The sequence below is a fragment of the Salmo salar genome, chromosome 16 (genome assembly GCF_965601325.2).
Source record: "Salmo salar chromosome 16, fSalSal1, whole genome shotgun sequence".
Classification (NCBI taxonomy): Eukaryota; Metazoa; Chordata; class Actinopteri; order Salmoniformes; family Salmonidae; genus Salmo; species Salmo salar.
This window is the reverse complement of record NC_138306.1, coordinates 56,393,702-56,408,352: the sequence shown is the minus strand read 5'-3', so window position 1 is coordinate 56,408,352 and position 14,651 is coordinate 56,393,702. Positions and strand designations below refer to the sequence as shown.

At 41.7% G+C, this 14,651-nt stretch overlaps 1 protein-coding gene and 1 non-coding gene across 2 annotated transcripts in view; both read right to left on the bottom strand.

Annotated features, from left to right (window-relative positions):
• Nucleotides 1-13,806, bottom strand: part of LOC106574198 (bcl-2-related ovarian killer protein homolog A) — a 42,704-nt gene extending 28,898 nt beyond the window's left edge. Inside the window, exon 1 of the mRNA XM_014149864.3 lies at nucleotides 13,450-13,806. Coding sequence (XP_014005339.1) covers nucleotides 13,450-13,672 — 223 coding nt within the window. The 5' untranslated portion in view covers nucleotides 13,673-13,806. The remainder of the gene's footprint in view (nucleotides 1-13,449) is intronic.
• Nucleotides 10,627-10,702, bottom strand: trnas-uga (transfer RNA serine (anticodon UGA)). Its single transcript has one exon. It is a non-coding gene; the product is annotated as a tRNA-Ser (tRNA).
• Nucleotides 13,807-14,651: the final 845 nt, after the last annotated feature.

Here is a 14,651-nt window from a genome sequence, read left to right as displayed (position 1 = left end):
GAAGTTGCAAGGATCCGAGATGTTCAACAGCTCTCCTACAGAGATGTGCGGGAAATAGTTGAAGGAGCAAGTTGAGCTGAGGAAGATATGGCAGTGAATGAACCGCAGCTGGTTCAGAATGTCGCTCCACAGTTGAGGAATACTGATACATCGATTGTAAAGAAGGTGGATTTCGTGGCGTCATCCCCACCAGGGTTTTATTGTCACATTTCACCAGACAAGTGCAGTGAAATGTGTTGGAGGTGAGAGATTTCAGTGCAGAAGATCTACAGCAAGTCTTGAGAGAAGGGATTCCATCCTCTCAGGCCGACAGTCTGGTGTAAGATCGTTTAGGGCCAAAGTAGTGGGATCGGGTGTTGTCTTTTGGGGGAGAGTGTGTATACGTGCAGGAATAAATTGTGGTGTAATTTAAAATTTAAGGTGGTGCAATTTATTATTATTTTTTACCAAAAATGTGCAATCCGCATTCCGACCTGCGAAAAGCAGCAATACGCAACAATGCGCCTAGTCTACCGGAAAGCCACAAGAAGAAGAAGTAACTTCAGGACATCGTCATCGGAGATTGTAAAATTGTACCGGTGTTGAATTACTTAAAAATCATACAATGTGATTTTCTGGATTTTTGTTTTAGATTCCGTCTCTCACAGTTGAAGTGTACCTATGATAGAAATTACAGACCTGTACATGCTTTGTAAGTAGGAAAACCTGCAAAATCGGCAGTGTATCAAATACTTGTTCTCCCCACTGTATATCTACAATTCCTCATTACTGATTGGTCTGTTAATTGTTTGTATATAGTGTTAGTGTATGGTTGATTTACAGTTATGTCTCTGGTTGTGTGGATGGATGCATTCACAGACACAGCGATCAGCTTGATGGGTGTGAACTGGGAGCACAGTACTGTAGTGGTGGGACAGAGAATACGACAAGAGAGAGGGCTTTGTCCTGAGCCCTATACTACCAATCAGGTATAATGAGTTAGCGCGGTAACTTTGGTCAACTCGGGATAACCGGTAACATGAAAGTGTCTCACCTTTTAGCCAGGTACATTTCAATGGCAATGAATCCTTAAGAACTAACCTGCCCCAGGGCAGGCTTACTCAGGGCTGACTCCATTTATCCTGAATGAAGTGACTGAGCTGCGAGTTGAGGACCAATGAAATCAGATTCAATCTGTCTCGCAAAGATTGTGTCATCTTCCCCTTCATTTGTGGAAGACGACTGATTAAATATTTTATTAATTAAAGGTTTTTGTGTGTGTGTAAAAAAGTTTTTTCTGTAAAAATACCTATCACATAAAACATTTAGTAAGGACAGCATTTGGTTTCCAAACTATACGTTTGTCGCGTGATTGTTTTTTGAAATGTGCATAAAGGCAAACTGACAGCCGCATCCAACCATAGACATACAGTGTATTTGGAAAGTATTCAGACCCCTTGACTTTTTCCACATTTTGTTACATTACAGCCTTATTCTAAAATTGATTAAATAAATGTTTTCCCTCATCAATCTACACACAATACCCCATAATGACAAACCTTATTTACATAAGTATTCAGACCCTTTGCTATGAGACTCGAAATTGAACTCAGGTGCATCCTGTTTCCATTGATCATCCTTGAGATGTTTCCACAACTTGATTGGAGTCCACCTTTGGTAAATTAAATTGATTAGACATGATTTGTAAAAGGCACACACCTGTCTATATAAGGTCCCACAGTTGACAGTGCAAAAACCAAGCCATGAGGTCGAAGGAATTGTCTGTAGAGCTCCAAGACAGGATTGTGACGAGGCACAGATCTGGGGAAGGGTACCAAAACAATTCTGTTGCATTAAAAGTCCCCAACAACACAGTGGCCTCCATCATTCTTAAGTGGAGGAAGTTTGGAACCACCAAGACTCTTCCTAGAGCTGGCTCCCGAGCCAAACTGAGCAATCGAAGGAGAAGGGCCTTGGTCAGGGAGGTGACCAAGAATTCGATGGTCACTCTGACAGAGCTCCAGAGTTCCTCTGTGGTGATGGGAGAACCTTACAGAAGGACAACCATCTCTGCAGCACTCCACCAATCAAGCCTTTATGGTAGAGTGGCCAGACGGAAGCCACTCCTCAGTAAAAGGCACATGACAGCCCACTTGTAGTTTTCCAAAAAGCACCTAAAGGACTCAGACCATGAGAAACAAGATTCTCTGGTCTGAAGAAAGCAAGATTGAACTCTTTAGCCTGAATGCCAAGCATTCATAGAAGAATGGGAGAAACTCCTCAAATACAGGTTTGCCAAGCTTGTAGAGTCACACCCAAGAAGACTCGGGTCTGTAATCGCTGCCAAAGGTGCTTCAACAAAGTACTGAGTAAAGGGTCTGAATACTTTATGTAAATGTGATATTTCCGTTTTGCTTTTTTCATAAATTTCAAAAAATGTCTAAAAACTTGTTTTTGCTTTGTCATTATGGGATAATGTGTATAGATTGATGAGAAAACAGATTTGTTAATATATTTTATAATAAGACTGTAATGTATAAAATTTTTTGGAAAAAGTCAAGGGGTCTGAATACACTGTATAATCCATAGATGGCTGTTCCCATTCAAGTTAAGACAGGCAGCCATTGCTAGTGTACTCATGAGATTAAACAATCAAATTGCCAGGGTTAGAGGTTCAAACCCCTTCTATGGATAATACTGTATGTCTATAGCCAGAACACAACAAGTTGTTCCACAGATAGGAGTGGGAAAATGTGGCTGTGCGTTGATCATTTTTATTTAACTAGGCAAGTCAGTTAAGAACAAATTCTTATTTACAATGACAGCATTGGAACAGTGAGTTAATTGCCTTGTTCAGGGGCAGAACGACAAATTTTTACATTGTCAGCTCAGGGACTCGATCTAGCAACCTTTCGGTTATTGGCCCAACGCTTTAACCACTAGGCTACCTGCCACCCCATAAGCACACCAAAGAACAACAATTAACAATAAATAATAAAATAAAGACGTCACTTCTAAGAGCCTATTTCACACCATAGTCTGAAGATCACTTTCCTTTCATTTTGATTTCGTCACAAATTAAAATGTGGTGCTGACTTGTCCATGGATTGATGTTTCAGCATTGTTTCAATAAAGAGTTCTGACTCACCCATGGATTGATGTTTCAGCATTGTCTCAATGAAGAGTTTGGCATTCGACTAGCCACGTGTGACATGCACACGCAGTTACAAGCCTGCTGGAGTTAGCTGCAAGCGGTCGGGCGAGCAATATCCACCGTCGTAGTACAGATAAAGCTTGACTTTGAAGCTAACTGAAGCTGTCTAGCTTTATAAAAGCCTGAGTAGGTGTGCAAATAGTCTGGGTAGCCATTTGATTAGGTGTTCAGGAGTCTTATGGTTTGGGGGTAGAAGTTGTTTAGAAGCCTCTTGGACCTAGACTTGGCGCTCCGGTACCACTTGCCGTGCGGTAGCAGAGAGATAAGTCTATGACTAGGGTGGCTGGAGTCTTTGACCATTTTTAGGGCCTTCCTCTGACACCGCCTGGTATAGAGGTCCTGAATGGTAGGAAGCTTGGCCCCAGTGATATACTGGGCCGTTCGCACTACCCTCTGTAGTGCCTTTCCGTCAGAGGCAAAGCAATTGCCATACCAGGCAGTGATGCAACCCGTCAGGATTAATTTTTTTAATACATTTTTTATTTAACCTTTATTTAACCAGGTAGGCTAGTTGAGAACAAGTTCTCATTTACAACTGCGACCTGGCCAAGATAAAGCAAAGCAGTGCGACACAAACAACAACACAGAGTTACACATGGAATAAACATGTCAATAACACAATAGAAAAAAAGAAAGTCTATATACAGTGTGTGCAAATGGCGTGAGGAGGTAAGAGAATAAATAGGTCAAGTAATTACAATTTAGCAAATTTACACTGTAGTGATAGATGTGCAGATGATGATGTGCAAGTAGAAATACTGGTGTGCAAAAGAGCAGAAAGTGAATAAAAACAATATGGGGATGAGGTAGGTAGATTGGATGGCTATTTACAGATGGGCTATGTACAGCTGCAGCGATCGGTTAGCTGCTCAGATAGCTGATGTTTAAAGTTAGTGAGGGAAATATAAGACTCCAGCTTCAGCGATTTTTGCAATTTGTTCCAGTCATTGGCAGCAAAGAACTGGAAGGAAAGGTGGCCAAAGGAGGTGTTAGCTTTGGGGATGACCAGTGAGATATACCTGCTGGAGCGCATGCTACGGGTGGGTGTTGTTATGGTGACCAGTGAGCTGAGATAAGGCGGAGCTTTACCTAGCAAAGACTTATAGATGACCTGGAGCCAGTGGGTCTGGCGACGAATATGTAGCGAGGGCCAGCCGACTAGAGCATACAGGTCGCAGTGGTGGGTGGTATAAGGGGCTTTGGTGACAAAACGGATGGCACTGCGATAGACTGCATCCAGTCTGCTGAGTAGAGTGTTGGAGGCTATTTTGTAAATTACATTGCCAAAGTCAAGGATCCCTAGGATAGTCAGTTTTACTAGGGTAAGTTTGGAGGCTTGAGTGAAGGAGGCTTTGTTGCGAAATAGACAGATGATTCTAGATTTAATTTTGGATTGGAGATGTTTAATATGAGTCTGGAAGGAGTTTACAGTCTAGCCAGACACCTAGGTATTTGTAGTTGTCCACATATTCTAAGTCAGAACCGTTCAGAGTAGTGATGCTAGTCGGGCAGGCGGGTGCGGGCAGCGAACGGTTGAAAAGCATGCATTTAGTTTTACTAGCGTTTTAAGAGCAGTTGGAGGCCACGGAAGGAGTGTTGTATGGCATTGAAGCTCATATGGAGGTTAGTCAACCTCTCTAGGGTAGGGGGCAGTATTTGCACGGCCGGATAAAAAAACGTACCCGATTTAATCTGGTTATTACTACTGCCCAGAAACTAGAATATGCATATAAGTGTTTGATTTGGATAGAAAACACCCTAAAGTTTCTAAACCTGTTTGAATGGTGTCTGTGAGTATAACAGAACTCATATGGCAGGCAAAAACCTGAGAAGATTCCAAACAGGAAGTGCCCTCTCTGAACATTTCTTGGCCTTCTACACTCTCTTTATTGAAAACTGAGGATCTCTGCTGTAACGTGACACTTCCTACGGCTCCCATAGGCTCTCAGAGGGCGGCAGAACGTTGAATGATGACTTTGCAGGCCATGGCTGAAAAACAGTAGCGCATTTGGTAAGTGGTCGATCAGAGAACAATGAGACTGGTGCGCGCCTGCACGTGAAGAGTCCATTTTAGATTTTTTAGTCTGAACGAAAACAGGGTTTCCCGGTCGGAATATTATCGCTTTTTTACGAGAAAAATCGCATAAAAATTGATTTTAAACAGCGTTTGACATGCTTCGAAGTACGGTAATGGAATATTTAGAATTTTTTTGTCACGATACGCGCCGGCGCGTCACCCTTCGTTACCCTTCGGATAGTGTCTTGAACGCACAAACAAAACAGAGGATATTTGAACATAACTATGAATTATTTTGAACCAAACCAACATTTGTTATTGAAGTAGAAGTCCTGGGAGTGCATTCTGACGAAGAACAGCAAAGGTAATCCAATTTTTCTTATAGTAAATCTGAGTTTGGGGAGTGCCAAACTTGGTGGGTGTCAAAATAGCTAGCCCGTGATGGCGAGCTATCTACTCAGAATATTGCAAAATGTGCTTTTGCCGAAAAGCTATTTTAAAATCGGACATAGCGATTGCATAAAGGAGTTATGTATCTATAATTCTTAAAATAATTGTTATGTTTTTTGTGAACGTTTATCGTGAGTAATTTAGTAAATTCACCGGAAGTTTACGGTGGGTATGCTAGTTCTGAACGTCACATGCTAATGTAAAAAGCTGGTTTTTGATATAAATATGAACTTGATTGAACAAAACATGCATGTATTGTATAACATAATGTCCTGGGAGTGTCATCTGATGAAGATCATCAAAGGTTAGTGCTGCATTTAGCTGTGGTTTGGGTTTATGTGACATTATATGCTAGCTTGAAAAATGGGTGTCTGATTATTTCTGGCTGGGTACTCTGCTGACATAATCTAATGTTTTGCTTTCGTTGTAAAGCCTTTTTGAAATCGGACAGTGTGGTTAGATTAACGAGAGTCTTGTCTTTAAAATGGTGTAAAATAGTCATATGTTTGAGAAATTGAAGTAATAGCATTTCTAAGGTATTTGAATATCGCGCCACGGGATTCCACTGGCTGTTGAGTAGGTGGGACGATTTCGTCCCACATACCCTAGAGAGGTTAACACAATGTCCAAAGAAGCGGCAGATGTATACAGAATGGTGTCATCTGTGTAGAGGTGGATCAGGGAATCACCCGCAGCAAGAGCAACATCGTTCATATATACAGAGAAAAGAGTCGGCCCAAGAATTGAACCTTGTGGTACCACCATAGAGACTGCCAGAGGTCCGGACAACAGGCCCTCCAATTTGACACACTGAACTCTGTCTGATAAGTAGTTGGTGAACCAGGCGAGGCAGTCATTTGAGAAACCAAGGCTGTTGAGTCTGCCGATAAGAATACGGTGATTGACAGAGTCGAAAGCCTTGGCCAGGTCAATGAAGACGGCTGCACAGTACAATCTTTTGTCGATGGCGGTTATGATATCGTTTAGTACCTTGAGCGTGGCTGAGATGCACCTGTGGCCAGCTCGGAAACCGGATTGCACAGCGGATTAGGTATGGTGGGAATCGAAATGGTCAGTGATCTGTTTATTAACTTGGCTTTCAAAGACTTTAGAAAGGCAGGGCAGGATGGATATAGGTCTGTAACAGTTTGGATCTAGAGTGTCACCCCCTTTGAAGAGGGGGATGACCACGGCAGCTTTCCAATCTTTAGGGATCTCGGACGATACGCAAGAGAGGTTGAACATACTGGTAATAGGGGTTGCAACAATGGCGGCGGATAATTTTAGAAAGAGAGGGTCCAGATTGTCTAGGATGCTCCCGATGGTGCAGCTGTTGAACCTTTTGAAGATCTGAGGACCCATGCCAAATCTTTTCAGTCTCCTGAGGGGGAATAGGTTTTGTCATGCCCTCTTCACAACTGTCTTGGTGTGCTTGGACCATGTGAGTTTGTTGGTGATGTGGACACCAAGGAACTTGAATCTCTCAACCTGCTCCACTGCAGCCCCGTCGACGAGAATGGGGGCGTGCTCGGTCCTCTTTTTCCTGAAGTCCACAATCATCTCCTTTGTCTTGATCACATTGAGGGAGAGGTTGTTGTCCTGGCACCACATGGCCAGGTCTCTGACCTCCTCCCTATAGGCTGTCTCGTCGTTGTCGGTGATCAGGCCTCCACGGTTGTGTCGTCAGCAAACTTAATCATGGTGTTGGAGTCGTGCCTGGCCGTGCAGTCATGAGTGAACAGGGACTACAGGAGGGGACTGAGTACGCACCCCTGAGGGGCCCCTGTGTTGAGGATCAGCGTGGCGGATGTGTTGTTACCTACCCTTACCACCTGGGGGCGGCCCGTCAGGAAGTCCAGGATTCAGTTGACAAGGGAGGTGATTAGTCCCAGGGTCCTTAGTTTATTGATGAGCTTTGAGAGCACTATAGTGTTGAATGCTAAGCTGTAGTCATTGAATAGCATACCTTACTGATAGCATACCTTACTGATAAGACCATGTCAATTTTCTCTCCTTCCCATCTATCCCCCCCTCAGTGTTCCTCTGGAGAGGCCTGCCTCGGATAAATGAGACCGAGGGCACCCCCCACGCCACCACCTCGTCTCACTGAAGAACAATGAAGGAAAGACTGAGGAGTACAAGTACAGCCCAGTGTGGGACAGGGTCAGTCGAGGAAGAGATACTGTTTCTGATTCAAATCATTTTAACAATTGATGATGTTGATAATTTGGATCAGCTGTGTAGTGCTAGGGGAAAAAACAGAAATACTGTTCTATCTAGACTAATCGCATTCCCCACCTCACCTCTCCCTGGCTACTGCATGTAGACATCATTAAACTCTGTGAACACATTGACTATAATTCAGTCAATGTTTGAAACCTATTCGCTTTCTTTGTCGACCACAAGCATGTAGGTTAGATATGAGAGATTTGCTTGTTTAAAAAAAAAAAGTTTTAGTGTTGCTACAGTTTGCAAACAAGTCTTGTGACACTATAATATATATAGTGTGTTTTTCCAGGTGAATCTCTAGGAAGACTCTAGTCGTCGGAGTGCAATTTGTTTAAATCAGGTGTGTTAGCTGGGGCCGGGGAAAAAGTGTGACACCAATCATGCCCCCGAGGGCTGGAGTATCACGATGAAGATTAGTAGATCAACAGACTCGATGCAAGAGCCCCTGGGCACATGCCCTACATGCCCAGTTGGTATTCGGTCATGATTACTACGAGTTTAGATAGCTGGCTTGTCACAAATCCCCCCCAGTACTGCTGCTCATTCCGTTCACCAGCTCCGGAGGTCTACGTCACTGGCCTTCTAGGCGTCACTGATTCATTACCACCAACCCCGGACTGTCTTGTCTCATTACGCACACCTGGTTCCCATTACCCCCGATTAGTATGCGTATACAGTTGTAGTCGGAAATTTACATACACCTTAGCCAAATACATTTAAACTCAGTTTTTTCACAATTCCTGACATTTAATCCTAGTAAAAATTCCCTGTCTTAGGTCAGTTAGGATCACCACCTTATTTTAAGAATGTGAAATGTCAGAATAATAGTAGAGAGAATGATTTATTTCAGCTTTTATTTCTTTCATCACATCCCCAGTGGGCCAGAAGTTTACATACACTCAATTAGTATTTGGTAGCATTGGCTTTAAATTGTTTAACTTGGGTCAAATGTTTCAGGTAGCCTTCCACAAGCTTCCCACAATAAGTTGGGTGAATTCTGTCCCATTCCTCTTGATAGAGCTGGTGTAACTGAGTCAGGTTTGTAGGCCTCCTTGCTCGCACACGCTTTTTCAGTTCTGCCCCCAATTTTCTATAGGTTTGAGGTCAGGGCTTTGTGATGGCCACTCCAATACCTTGACGTTGTTGTCCTTAAGCCATTTTGCCACAACTTTGGAAGTATGCTTGGGGCCATTGTCCATTTGGAAGACCCATTTGCGACCAAGCTTCCTGACTGATGTCTTGAGATGTTGCTTCAATATATCCACATAATTTTCATTCCTCATGATGCCATCTATTTTGTGACGCGCACCAGTCCCTCCTGCAGCAAAGCACCCCCACAACATGATGCTGCCACCCCCGTGCTTCACGGTTGGGATGGTGTTCTTCGGCTTGCAAGCCTCCCCCTTTTTCCTCCAAACATAACGATGGTCATTATGGCCAAACAGGTATATTTTTGTTTCATCAGACCAGCTGGACATTTCTCCAAAAAGTATGATCTTTGTCCCCATGTGCAGTTGCAAACTTTTTATGTCGGTTTTGGAGCAGTGGCTTCTTCCTTGCTGAGCGGCCTTTCAAGTTATGTCGATATAGGACTCGTTTTACTGTGGATATAGATACTTTCTACCTGTTTCTCCCGCATCGTCACAAGGTCCTTTGATTTGGGATTGATTTGTGCTTTCTGGGATTCTGGGATTGATTTGTGCTTTTCACACCAAAGTACATTCATCTCTAGAAGACAGAATGCGTCTCCTTCCTGAGCGGTATGACGGCTGCATGGTCCCATGGTGTTTATACTTGCGTACTATTGTTTGTACAGTTGAACATGGTACCTTCAGGCATTTGGAAATTGCTCCCAAGGATGAACCACACTTGTGGAGGTCTACAATTTGTTTTCTGAGGTCTTGGCTGATTTCTTTTGATTTTCCCATGATGTCAAGCAAAGAGGCACTGAGTTTGAACGTAGGCCTTGAAATACAGGTACACCTCCAATTGACTCCAATTATGTCTATTAGCCTATCAGAAGCTTCTAAAGCCATGACATCATTTTCTGGAATTTTCCAAGCTGTTTAAAGGCACAGTCAACTTAGTGTATGTAAACTTCTGACCCACTGGAATTGTGATACAGTGAATTATAAGTGAAATAATCTGTATGTAAACAATTGTTGGAAAAATGACTTGTGTCATGCACAAAGTAGATCTCCTAACCGACTTGCCAAAAATATAGTTTATTAACAAGCAATTTGTGGAGTAGTTGAAAAACAAGTTTTAATGACTCCAACCTAAGGTTATGTAAACTTCTGACTTCAACTGTATATGTGCCCTCTGTTCCCCATTCTCTTTGCTGATTATTGTTCCATGTCCGTTGGTTTTGTGAGTACCTGTGCTCTGCTGTATCGGCTTGCTTGTTACTGTGTTAGTGTGCACTTGTTATTACAGGTCTCGTCCCATGTATTTATTAGAGGTTTACACCTCGCTCTTTGTTTGGTTTACAGCCCTGTGTTATATATATACGTGTTTGTTTTGGGCTTCGTCCCAGTCATGTTCATGACGTACGCTATTTTGGGTAGAGAATTTTCTTTTTAAAGTATTTTGTATTCCCGTGCCTGTCTCCTATCAGTATACATTTACATTTTTTACATTTTAGTCATTTAGCAGACGCTCTTATCCAGAGCGACTTACAGTAGTAAATGCATACATTTCATATTCTTTAAAAAAAAAAAAAAGGATTTTCCCGTACTGGTCCCCCGTGGGAATCGAACCCACAACCCTGGCATTTCAAACACCATGCTCTACCAACTGAGCCACACGGGACCACCCAAAATATTTTTAAAATTGAATTATACAACGTGACATGGCTAGACTACAGTAACTAGCAATCTAACAATTGTTAGCTGACATGGCTAATTGAGTGACTGTCAGCGACTGACATAACAACAGGAAAACGAATGACGCACACATTTTGAAATTACTCCCAACAATAATTACTCCCAACAGTAAATTGACACCCCACTGAGTTCCTAAAAAAAATCGAAATAAAATGTTTTGGGTCTGGGCCCCCTAGCATCTGTGGGCCCTACGCAACCAACTATATTACTTATGCCTGGAATAGATTACACAACTGCCAGAAAGTCAAGATAAATCATGCTAAGATGCTGCAACAACAGTCAACAGCCATCTTCGTGCAGAACAACATTGCATGAACACTTATATAAATAATTTTGTGATGGGACACCAAAAAATATTAGCAATATTGCCAAAGAGTAGCTAATATCAATGTAAGAATAGACATTTTAGTCATTTAGCAGACGCTCTTATCCAGAGTGACTTACAGTAGTGAATACATACATTACATGCATTTTTTTTTTTTGTACTGGCTCCCGAACCCACAACCCTGGCATCGCACACGCCATGCTGGCATTGCAAACACCATGCTCTACCAACTGAGCTACAGGGAAGGCATTTAACAGATAGACATAGCTGTAACATTTTACTTCTGTTTGATGAAACTGTCGCGGCATTATTGTCACGATCACTGTCCTCGAACTCCCTGTCGTAAATAAGCGAAGGCGCAGCGTGCCGGTAATTCCACATACTTTAATGAAGGAAAACCTAACAAAACAATAAACAGGTAAAACAGACAGAACCGTGACGCTCTGAGGCTGCTCAAAGGCAGCTGCACAAAAACAAGATCCCACAACTCAAGGAGGGAAAAGGGGCTGCCTAAGTATGGTTCCCAATCAGAGACAACGATAGACAGCTGCCTCTGATTGGAAACCACACCTGGCCAAAACATAGAAACAAAATACATAGAATGCCCACCCCATATCACACCCTGACCTAACTAAACAGAGAAAAACGGCTCTCTCAGGTCAGGGCATGACAATTATGCTATTATACAGTATGTAGCATTGGTTTGATTGGCTAACGTAGCTAGCTACAGTGGAGAGGTTTGTTTGATGCAACAACAAAAAAACGGTTGTAGCCGATCTGAGCTCATGCCTGTTAGATAGTTAATCTACCGTGAATTTAATTGTGAATATGCCTGAGATAAAAAAAAAAAAAAAAAAAAAACATTTTTTTTTATTTAACTTTTATTTAACAAGGCAAGTCAACATACTTATTTTGTTCAACTAATTACATGAAGGTCAATGTTGTCAAGGTACAATGAGTTAGCTAGCCAACTAGCATAGCTGTGCCATTGCTGTCCTTCTTGGACGAGACGTGAACCCGGGAGCCAGGCTAGTTAGTTAGCGTCTGACATTACAACGTAATTTAACGAAACCGATACAATTTCAATAAAGTAGAATATCTGGCTTAAATTCCATTTTGAATATGGTTTAGATATGAGAACAAAAATATATTGAGTGTCAATGTTGTCTGGACATAACGTTAGCTTAAAAAAACGTGTGTAGCTAGCTCCTGTTGCTAGGAGATGAGTGGCTAGGTTTCAGTGTTGCATCATTTCCAATGAGGACATGTTGCATTTCTCACCTTGAATAAAACACAATTAAGATTACAGATCATACAGTCTCTTTTTCTGTTTCTCCTTCAACCAAAATGTAATATTAGCCTGTTAGTCCCCCATGCAATTTTGTAATTTTTGTTTGCTGTAAAAGATAGCAGAAAAAGTATTGTTTTTAATTACATCAACAACACGTTTCTGGGAAATTCAAACGGGAGGCAATTTGAGTGTCACTGTTTAGCAATTTAGTGGATTTTCTTAAATGTCTTCTTAAAGAATCCCTACGGGGAAATGGTACATTTCTATACATCCTTCCAGCAAGAGAACTAGCGGTACCGTATTCCGTTCCGTAATATGGAGTATTGACTTGGGAGTAAAAACTCACTTCAAGAGGGTGCTACGAAATTAATGTCAAAACGTAGTTGTCAAAATGTAGTTGGATTAATCAAAATCAAATGGATGCTTTCATCTTTTTCCACATCTCCAGCCGTTTCTATCGAGATTTAAAAGGAAAGACTCAGAAATACACGATGAAAACAAGAACAGATTGTCTTCGCCGAAAGTGGATATTGAAATTCAGTCTGTTAGCTTTGTAAATATATATATATATATATATATATATATATATATATATATATATATATATATATATATATATATATATATATATATATATATATATATAAGCCAATGTTTTCACTCATGTTTTAACTCACGAATCTGCATCCATTAGTTGCTATATAGCTTGTCCGTTTAGTACCGTTTTGTCCGACAACACTTTTTGATCATGCCTGTGATGACTTACCATTAACATGCTTAACATGTGGTTTGGACAATTGTTTTTCTGACGGAATTTTCTATTGAATGGACATATGTGTATAAACCATGAATTAAATCATAATTTTATGGATGAACATCCTATAACATGCATTGTTGGTTTAAAAACGATCGTTCCGTTTATATTTGGACATTGTAGACAATCTATTACCAAGTGCTTTATAAAATGGTATAAAATAGGATATACAGCACTTATAGGTACGCAGCCTGTCATTCAGACAGACACAGTAGCCCACCAATATACACAAACTGCGTTCTTACCTAACCACATGAGGACAGATGAGATCTCTCCAAGAGTCCCACCTGATGCCGACAACTGATGCTCGGGCTTCGACCACCCAATTCCGGTCCTATTCAGTCTGGAATGGATGAAATCCCTGCATAACGCCTTCGCCTGCGACACCAGCTCCTTGTCTGTGGGGGATCGGTCAAATACTTCCATCACTTCTGCCGCGAATACTGAGGAGCGACGCAACATCTCCATACCCCAGTCCCCAGCAGCAGTTAATCACAAACAACCCGCCTGCCTGGCGCTGGCATTAATCCGCCTGCGCCTCCATCTCGATCACCGTTTATGGTTCTCTCTGTCACCAGAATGCTACTTCCTTACCTCCTCCCTCGGGTTGAGGGCGTTTCGAAAAGGAGGGATTATTGAATGTCTCTTCACGAATTGCATTGGTTTGTTCACCGTCACGGCAATGCCAAAATCATATTCCTTGAGTTATAGGCTGATTTAAAGATATATATTTAACCTTTACTTAACTAGCCAAGTCAGTTCAGAACAAATTCTTATTTAGAATGACAGCCTACCCCGGACAACGCTGGGCCAATTGTGCGCCACCCTATGGGAGTCCCAATCACGTCTGGATGTGATACAGCCTGGATTCGAACCAGGGACTGAGATGCAGTGCCTTAGACCACTGCGCCAGGGAGCCCAAATTGAACTACCCTGATTATACATTGACCTACATTATCACTAGACAGAAACTTCTATCGGTAGTCTGATTAATCAGGCTGTAATACACAATTCATTGGTATATAGCCTGAAACATTTGAGTATAAAATCGTGTAAATGTACCTTACAAGGCAGAATGTTGAATAGAATAACATTTGAATTTACACTCCTGATGGTCTGTGAGGTTTGGCCTTCAGCTGCTCGAAATTAGAGACAAAATATCCACAGGAAAGTGGATATTTTTTGAGAGCCAGTAGGTATATGGTTCCTGCAGGTATACAACTAGTTTAATATTGGATATTCAGTTCTCTCGTCTATAACTACAGTATGACGATTAAAATAGTATATTCTGGATCAGGGGAGGGTGGAGAAAGATCCACACCTTTTTTTTGGTCTGAATGTAATTTCAAAATATATAAAGTACCGGTCAAAAGTTTGGACACACCGACTCTTTGTGAGTTTTGCTATTTTCTAAATTCCAATTGTTGAATTTTTTAATTGAAGTAGT